The following is an 8,995-nucleotide window of genomic DNA, read 5'->3' on the forward strand; positions in this document are numbered from 1 at the left end:
ACACATCCAAAATTATCCACCTTTTATGCCCTTCCTAAGGAGCATGAAAAATATAAATGATCCCCCTGGGCCAGTGGTTGCCAACCAGTGGTCCATGAGAAAATTTTGGCGGTCCATGGCTCTGGCAGGTGCATTCCCGATCGCAGTTAGAAGGACCCCACTGGGGGGGCACACCGGCCAGAGCAGCGGACCATGTCCCCCATACAAATCCCAGGCAAGTGGACACAATTCGACAACAAGTCTCTGGCCACAATTTGACCCACTCTCCCATCGCAGGCTCAGATCAGGAGCCGGTAATTTTAGTGGTCTGTGGGACCGAAAAGGTTGGCGACCACTGTCCTGGGTGACCATTGTGTTAGGCATTGTTAATTTAACAATGCAAGTAAATTGGTAGATTTAGTTCTACACCCACATATTTTCGGATTACCGTCTTTCCTCAAAGATACTCCTGACCTTTTAAAATTATTGAAGATTTACCAATTCATCCATCGTCAATACTGGTCACAACTGATATTGAAGCACAGTATTCTAGTATTCCCAATGGTTTGGGAATACAAGTTATTGAAAAAATTTTCATGGAAAGAGATCAATCACTCCAGCCATAATCCAAGTTCATTTTGGATCCATTGTGATTTATTCTCGCAAGAAATACTTTTTTAATTGACGATTCTGACAAGAAATACTTTTTTTATTGATGACAATCTTATAGATTATAAATCCAAGGCATGGCTATAGGCACTTGTTGTGCCCTGAGTTATGCCAACCTGTACGTAGGTGGCCGGGAGAGAGACATCTTTGCACAGGAGGCCTTATCCATGTACCTTTGCCATGCAGCTTAGTGGTGAAGCTAAATAGATGATGTGTTCCTGATATAGACTGGTATTGTAGAATTACTTTCTATTACTATTGCAAAAAAAGGTATAATCTGAAATTTACAATGGTATTACAATTGTATACAAGTTCCACTGTTGGATATTTATATCCATAAATATAGTGACAACACCTTAGCCTCTTCACTTTATTGTATGTCCACAGCCGGAAACACAATCCTAGTGCTCACCCAGCTCCACTGATTCGCAGCAACCCGATATTATATTATTATTAACAGCGGAGCTATATTTGGTAAGTTGATATCATGATTGCTCAATTGTTATGATTAATTTAATATCTTCTAGTTGCTGACATATTGAATTATTGCTTTTGTATTTTATGTTAGCACTTACCTCATCTTTGTATATTGTTGTTTCCTGGTGAAGTGGATTCATATCTGTGAAATGCGTTGAAACATGAACGGTTGATATCCAATGTTTTCTGAAGGCCCTTGCATACAATGGATATGTATAACAAGTACTTACAGTGATTATGGAAATATATTGGGCCACATATGTGTAAATCAATGTGGATATCTGGTGGTATAGTGACATGTCCATACTAAACTACAGGTAGTCCCCGAGTTAAGGACACCCGACATATGGACGACTCCTAGATAACAGGACTTCCCTGCTTGTGGACAGGACGGAGGCTTGATGGGGAAGGGGGGTCAGATTGCATGACTTGCAGAAGAAGTCTTTTGGTGTTCTGCAACCTTTTGTAACTCTTTGATGACCAAGACAAACTCTGCAGTTGTTTCTTTTTTGCATGGCAAAGCACAGCTTGCTCCTGAAGTTAATGGATGTCTGGGCAGTTTTTTTTTTGCTTTGTTTGTTATACAGTAACTGACACAATGCTGTGCATGCACAATAAGGTAAAAATAAATAATAAGTTGAGAGACAAACATCTGTCCTAACTGCATTTATTAAAATAATGTACCTATTCCGATTTACACATTCAACAGTCCCTATCTCATATGTAACCCGGGGACTACCTGAATATATGTTTTTTAATTTGTTCATTAAATGTTTTTTTTATGAAAAATTATGAATAAATGGATATTGTCTTATGTTTAGCTGCCTTAAAAAATTCCAAGAAAATATATGTTTTTCTTTGGCTACATATTATACTTACCTGCTGTTTGCAATCTCTTTTTTTTTTTTTTTTAAGAACATTGTGCATGTACAGTCAAGCATAGAAAAAATTAGCTACTAGAAGCTAATCTACAAAAAGCTCTGTTTCATGTATCAGCAAAATAAATAGTGCAAGGAAATTCATAAAAAATTATAAAAAGGTAAATCTTGCAAAAAGAACTCAAAATACATGCTCACTGAAAATACACCTTACTTTTCCTTTAAAGCTGTAAAACTTAAATTCAACCATTGCCAGAAACAATGTGAAATGAATACATTTTAAAGAAAGAAATGCTACAATAATTCATATAATAATTTATTAAATCAGAATGACCATATAACCTATTCTGTCCACCTGCACCAATTCCAAGTAAAAATAAAACAAATGCAGTTTACCTACAAAGAGCATCGTCACTTTGTCTGCGTTTTTCGTTCTTTATTTCAGCTTTAATGACTGAAGAATGCATATCAAGATCTTCCAAGTCGTCCCACTCATCAGATACCTTAAGTGCTTTCGTAATATTTCCCCATCGCCTCCTGTTCTTTGCATTGAGATCTGTATTAGTGATCTCTGTAGTAGTGTCGACCTTCTGGGTAAAAAAAATTACATTTTGTTTTGACTGAATTTATTCCTAAATATAGATCACATAGTCAGTTTTATACATTTTAAGAATGTTTTGAGCGCCCTCAGTAAGTGATCTCCTGAATAATAAATACATTTTTAAACTAATCCTACATCTTTGGCATAATGTATGCTTTACAAAGTACCTCCACACTGTGGAAGTCCTTATTTAAGCCTCCTGGATAAATCATGTCTGATAAAGCATTTAGAACATGTGTACGTAGCCTGTAGAAAGAGCGGAGTAGTACTAAGGCTGGGTCTTAAAAAAGCATATAAACGTTCCTACCACGTTTATATGTGTTTTATGCACTTTTACAAGCGTTTTAAAGCTTAACTTTAAAACGTTAAAAAAACTTTTATAAACACCTATGACGCGTTTTGTTGCGATTTTACATAAGCGTTTATAAAAGTTTTACTTTTAACCCTTTGAGGGAAAGAGTACAGGGGTACATAAAACCCTTTACTAATGAGGCTGCAGGAGCAATCAGGGGAGCGGAGCTGTCTGCATAGCAAGGCTCCGCTGATTGCTCCGCTCCCTTATTGGCTGAGGAAAGGGAAATCCTGATGATGCTTGAGCTGTCCCCAGGGTTTTCTATTTTTCAGCCAATCACAGAGCACTAAAGATGAATGGGCACAGGTCTCCCCATTCAAGCCCAGTGCTGAATTGCTGAGAAACGTAAAATCTCAGCCAAAATCACAGAGCACTAGGGAGGAATGGAGAGCCTTGTCCCCATTTAACCCCTAATGCCCTGCGATCCCTCACTGCCAGGAGGAGTCCCATGGCTGTGCTCATGTCATGATTGCAGCCCTGGGAATCATCCTGTCATTTAGATAACCTGAAAAAAAAAAGTTTAAATTACACAAACACACACACACATTTATTAAAATATTGTAACATTAAAGCCTCGTCCAATTTTCTACACATTTGAACCCTTTCAGGGAATGAGTAAGGGTTTTTATGTACGCCTGTACTCATTCCTCAGGGTGGGGTGATGGAGATCTGTGAGTCACCCTATATAAAGGGGCTTCCAGCATTCAAAGACCTGCTAAAAACCTTTTCAAAAGCCCCCATTGTTTTCAATAGAAGTGTTCATAAAAAGCCTAAAAACCCTTGTAAAAGCCTCCATTGAGTTCAATGGGAGTGTTTTCCGATGTTTTTATGCGTTTATCCTGTGTTTTAATTGTTTAAACATTGCAAGCAACATTTAAGATAAAGCTCATAAAACGTGCCTGAAGGAATCGTCCTGGTGTGGATTAGCCTATTGGAATGCATGGGGACTTCAAACATGGGCCTAAAAAGCCCCAGGTTAAACGTTAGGGAAACAGTCCGTGTAGAATTAAGGAGATATTGTAGAGCGAGACCAAGGTTGCTGTCTTATACTGAACACCAGCTAGGTTGATGCAGATGCAAACATGCATACAGATGAACCAGGTGGTCAATTAGAAGAAGGAAATAGGGCTAAAGCTGCTTTACATAAAATTAGGTTTAGGTTGGACTTACTTAAAAAAGTCAAAATATCTTTCAAAATCACTACTTCTAAGTTTTTAAAATAACATTCATGTTTAATATAAACAAATATAATTGAACTAAATAAAATAAAATCTGTAAGCTACAAAAAAAAACGGAATCAGAATTATGTGTAACATTTTCCAGTTGTCATGAATTACTTACAAGTGGAGCTGCTTGGTTGCTTCGTGCTGGCAGAAGTGAGTGGTTGATGGGGTCTCTTTCTTGGGAACCTTCCAAAGAAGCATTTTTACTCACTTTGACAGGATGTCCATTCGACTGGCTTTGCTGAAGGGTTCGAGATGAGAGTCTGACATTAAACCTTGGAGGAGGTTGGGCAGGTGGTAAAGGTTTGATATGCAAAGGAGCTTGCTTCTCCTGAAAATCCCTCTGTGGTTTTGTTAACTCTTGAATTCCTTGGGGTGTTCCAAGAGCCTGACCCACTTGAAAATATGGGTGTCTGAGGGCCTACCATTGAGAAATAAAAAAAGGAATTTATACACTGTAAAATACATAATAAAGTGAAGCAAATTTTAAAAGTTTAGCCCAAAAAGGCATGAATAAATAAGCAAGAGAACGGGCTTCATATACTCTATCCAACTAGATTATAAATACCAGTGAAAATACCCATAAAAAATAAATAAATAAAACTTCATGTTAAAGCGTACCCAAACTTAGAATTTTCACTTTACAAAAAAGGGTAGACAACCCTTTTATGTAAGATAAAAATTCTGTGTTTTTTTTTTTTTTTTTTAAGTGCAACACCCTTTTTTTTCCCGGGCTACCTACGTTACGCATCCTGGGAGGCTCTACTCACGCATGCGCAGTGAGATCAGCAAGTTTTTTCCCCATCTATGTCACCCAATTTCGTGCTTGTGTCGGGTGACGTAGGAAGAAGAACTTAGAAGAAGACAGTGGACTGCTCTGCAGGATTGAAGGTAAGTGTATTTTTATTGGTTTGGGTAAGGTTTGAGTTTACTTCTTCTTTAAGTAATGGTACAAATATGTGTTTGATGCTGAATGTTCCAGGGCAGACCATTGCAATGATTCAGGGGGAAGAGAAGGGGCCACCATTAAATTGATCCAGTGTGACAATACTCACCTTACTAGCTGTTGGCCTTTTCTTAGGGTCCCACTGAAGCATATCACGCATGATTTGTATTCCATCACTACTTGCATTAGGAATTAATGTTTTTAGGTTGTTAGGAACACACTGCAGCCAACGAAAATTCATTGCACTGGCAAGCTGGTACCCTTCAGGCCAGTCTGTCTGTGTGAGATAATGATACCATTAGAATACTAAATTAATAAAATATCAAAATAAGAAACCAAAAGAGTTTTAAAAAAAAACTTTTAGAACTAAAAAGGCAGTACGAATAGCAGTACATTACAGGCACTGCACCACTACTTTGATTTCAAGAATGTTTTAACATGGAAATTTTAATGTCAATAATCCCACATATCTTCCCACCATATGTAGGTTCTACCAGCACTTTTATTAAAATGAGTTTTGTCCAATAAATGGGTGAGCACCAAACACTACAAAGTAGTAAAGTTTGCATGTTACAGTACTTTTCGTGCTTTAGAGAACATGTAAACTATGTGCAGGAACCATTAGGTCCCAACACAACACATATTTTTTATTTTGATTGGAAATAGTGATGGCAGGAGGAGTAGTAATTGGTCAAGTCGGAGAGTGTCATGTGACGATCTGTCTGACAAGCCGACTGTCCTTGAAAGATGTTGAAGAGTTCTCACAATGTGCTGAATATGGTTATTAAACATATAAATTGCACCAAGGAGGAACAGTGTTCTGCATAAGCTTTTAGTGGGCAGGTGTACCTGGAGGCAGGTGAACAGATGTACAATGATCGATGGAATTCCCAGCTTAAAGTCTTGATTTAGTACCACCATCTGATTTCCACCTATTTTAACTGATCAAAGAAGCTTTAGGGGGAAGATTTGATGATGATATAAGGGCAGCAGTGTGTATCAGTGATTATGCTCTCTACTAAAAAACCATTTTTGCTGATGGCATTAAAAAGCTGGTAAACTGGGAAATATGCATTGCAAAGGAAGTTGACTATGTAAAAAAAAAAGTTTTGTAGTTCTTTAGCCTTTTACATACTTTAAGGCAGGGGTGTCCAAACTATTTGCAAAGAGGGCCCGACTTGGTGAGGTAAAATGCGTGGGGGCCGACCATTCAGCACGTACTCAGGGTTAGTGTGGGTATGGTCTGCGCAGGTCCCGCACAGCACACGCCCACCAGGGTGACGTGAAGGATTCCCTGTGCACGGAGTCCGGTGTCAGTGCAGGCTCCGTGCAGAGCACGTTCTTGGAATCAGAATGGGCGGGGTACGTGCAGGTCCCGCACAGCACAAGCCCACTACAATGACGTAGGGGATTCCCTGTGCACACATGGGGATTCCCGTCCTGCCGATTATGCCCGCCGAGTAGCAGATCGATAATTGCAAGGTGATTGATCAAATACAAAATAGCTTTTTTGTATGTGTGTATTTTATACTGTGGTCAACAGTGCAGGCGGGCCGCATAATATTGATTTTTTGACAGAGGCAGCAGGCAGGTGGAAATTTGAACAAGTGCCACAATTGGCCCCCGGGCTGGACTTTGGACACACCTGCTTTACGGGTACGGAGTGTTTTACTTAAATAAAAAAAAAAACAAAAAAAAAAACAGGACTATACTAAAAATATAAACTGCTTTTCCTAAAAGCAAGGTTCTTGAACATGAACATGAACACATTTAAAATGTACGTAGTTTACATTTGTAACCAACAATTGTTAATACAGCATATAATACCTTTTTAGGGGTCCCTAGAACTTGGCAAATCTTGAATATAGTATCTATTTCGCTGGAGCCTGGGAAGAGAGGGCGCAGAGTATAGACTTCAGCCATTATGCAGCCAACAGCCCAGATATCAATGGGAGAGTTATAGTTTGTAGATCTAAGCAGCACTTCAGGGGCCCGGTACCTGTAAACACAGAACAATGGCATTTCTGTGTGCGTACCTCATTATATTAGGGATACTAGCACATTTAATAGCAACTAAACCATGCTTACCATCTAGTTGACACATAATCGGTATAAGGGGGTCTTGATCTGGTCTCTCGTGCAAGTCCAAAATCTGCTATTTTGACAAGCTCTGGACCCATGCAAAGGAGGTTTTCAGGTTTAAGGTCTCTGTGAAAGAACCCTGTAAACAAAAAATATCAGCATATGTGAACGGTTTACATGCGGTGTGCATGCAAAGAATGTATTCTGTAACATAATACGAATATTAGATTTCTACTTTTTGTCCTTGAATCGAAAGGCTTTTTTTCAAGTCTCATTTCCAGTCTCTATACAATTCATAAACCTCACAGTAAAATACATAACTGTGTATACTGCACCCAAAGTTTGGCTGTGTTAAAAGGCTGCAGGAAAAAATGAGCCTGTCTTAGGGTCCTGCAACAGGTGAGGGAATAGTTGAGTGGGTTACAAAGCCATCTAAAAGTACTCATAAACTTGAACACTTTTGTGAGCATAGGGTAGCCATCAGAAAAGTTTGAGGGGTATCAGATTATTAATTAATAATGAAAGTTAGGACTAGGTCTGCAGCCTACATATGTTCCATTCTTCTTTTGTTTCTTCCACCTTTCAAATGAGTGCAGAAAAAAAAAGTATTCCTGCAAGTCTTGGGAGGAAAAAAAAAGCAAGATGAAGGTGAAGAACCAGAACTGAAATAGGAACATTAGAAACAAGGACAACAGGAACAGGGCACAGGATTCTCTGGGATTTATCAAAGTCTCAAAGGTAAAATGTGGGAAGAAATAGATATACATGTGGGGGGCGCTAAGATGGGAGGCAAATAAAGGGTCTGCTTTCTTTAGTGACTAATCTACTGATCTCTATACTTCGGACACACAATTACACAAAAACCCCATGCTACCAGGATCTGCACAGTACAAACTAGATTACCTTTAACTCGCGGAGATTCATGCATTCTTCCCAGGAGTAAAATTTCCTTTTCATTCTGTCAAATGAAAGGATGTAATAAATGTAAGGATATGCATATCAGAAAACATTAGGTGATTTATTACTAAGAACCCTTTGAAATCTTTACAATGGATAATGGGTTCTGCATTTCTGAAAGAACTGTAGAACAAATTGGCATTTTGAAGTGAAGGATTTAGTATGAAGTATTTCTTTTAAAATCAATGGTTCCTATGATACAATGCATTACATTACATGGTTTAGTGCTGCAATGAATATAACCATCTTTAGATTATTCTAGCAACAAAAAATAACTTACCTACACCAGAATGGTTTTGAGAAAATTTTCTATTTCAGAAGTTTACAATGAAGGGTTTGCCATGTAGGATAAAGATATATTATAGTTCTTTAAAGAGCAGCTGGAAATGTATACAGAGGTTGGTTTATAGCTCCGGTAACCTGCATCCCAGGAGGGTTTTAGATTGAAGAATTTGCATAATAGAAATGAACCCCTAAACAATAATAGAATATCATTGAGCAACTTTACTGAAACAAACACTAATGGGTTGCTTATTCTTTTAACAATGTACAAAACAATGGCATGCACTGTGAACACTTCTAAATGCGTTGCTTTGATGCTTGGATGTGTGGTAACTAATATCAAACCATTGTTTAGCTAGGAGTTTTTCCACAGAAGTAACTAGCTCTTAGGTGCATTTTTTTAAATGTGAAATGCCAGCATTCAGAGCTGCAACCAAAACGGTTTTCCACACCCTCTTCCCCTCAACTTTTTTTCTGGTGAAATCTATAAAATTTAGGAGGTTAAGAATCCCCAAAAGATTACATCAATAAAAATCTGATAGGTTTGTA

At 38.3% G+C, this 8,995-nt stretch overlaps 1 protein-coding gene across 1 annotated transcript in view; it reads right to left on the reverse strand.

Annotated features, from left to right (window-relative positions):
* Positions 1-8,135, reverse strand: part of CILK1 (ciliogenesis associated kinase 1) — a 16,590-nt gene extending 8,455 nt beyond the window's left edge. The window contains exons 1-6 of the mRNA XM_072410176.1: positions 8,111-8,135; positions 7,214-7,346; positions 6,953-7,124; positions 5,235-5,402; positions 4,298-4,600; positions 2,400-2,593 (exon numbers count right to left, since the gene is read on the reverse strand). Of these exons, the coding sequence (XP_072266277.1) occupies positions 2,400-2,593; positions 4,298-4,600; positions 5,235-5,402; positions 6,953-7,124; positions 7,214-7,346; positions 8,111-8,135 (995 nt within the window). The remainder of the gene's footprint in view (positions 1-2,399; positions 2,594-4,297; positions 4,601-5,234; positions 5,403-6,952; positions 7,125-7,213; positions 7,347-8,110) is intronic.
* Between the last annotated feature and the right edge of the window lie 860 nt (positions 8,136-8,995).

This window comes from Pyxicephalus adspersus, chromosome 4 (genome assembly GCF_032062135.1).
Source record: "Pyxicephalus adspersus chromosome 4, UCB_Pads_2.0, whole genome shotgun sequence".
Lineage (NCBI taxonomy): Eukaryota > Metazoa > Chordata > Amphibia > Anura > Pyxicephalidae > Pyxicephalus > Pyxicephalus adspersus.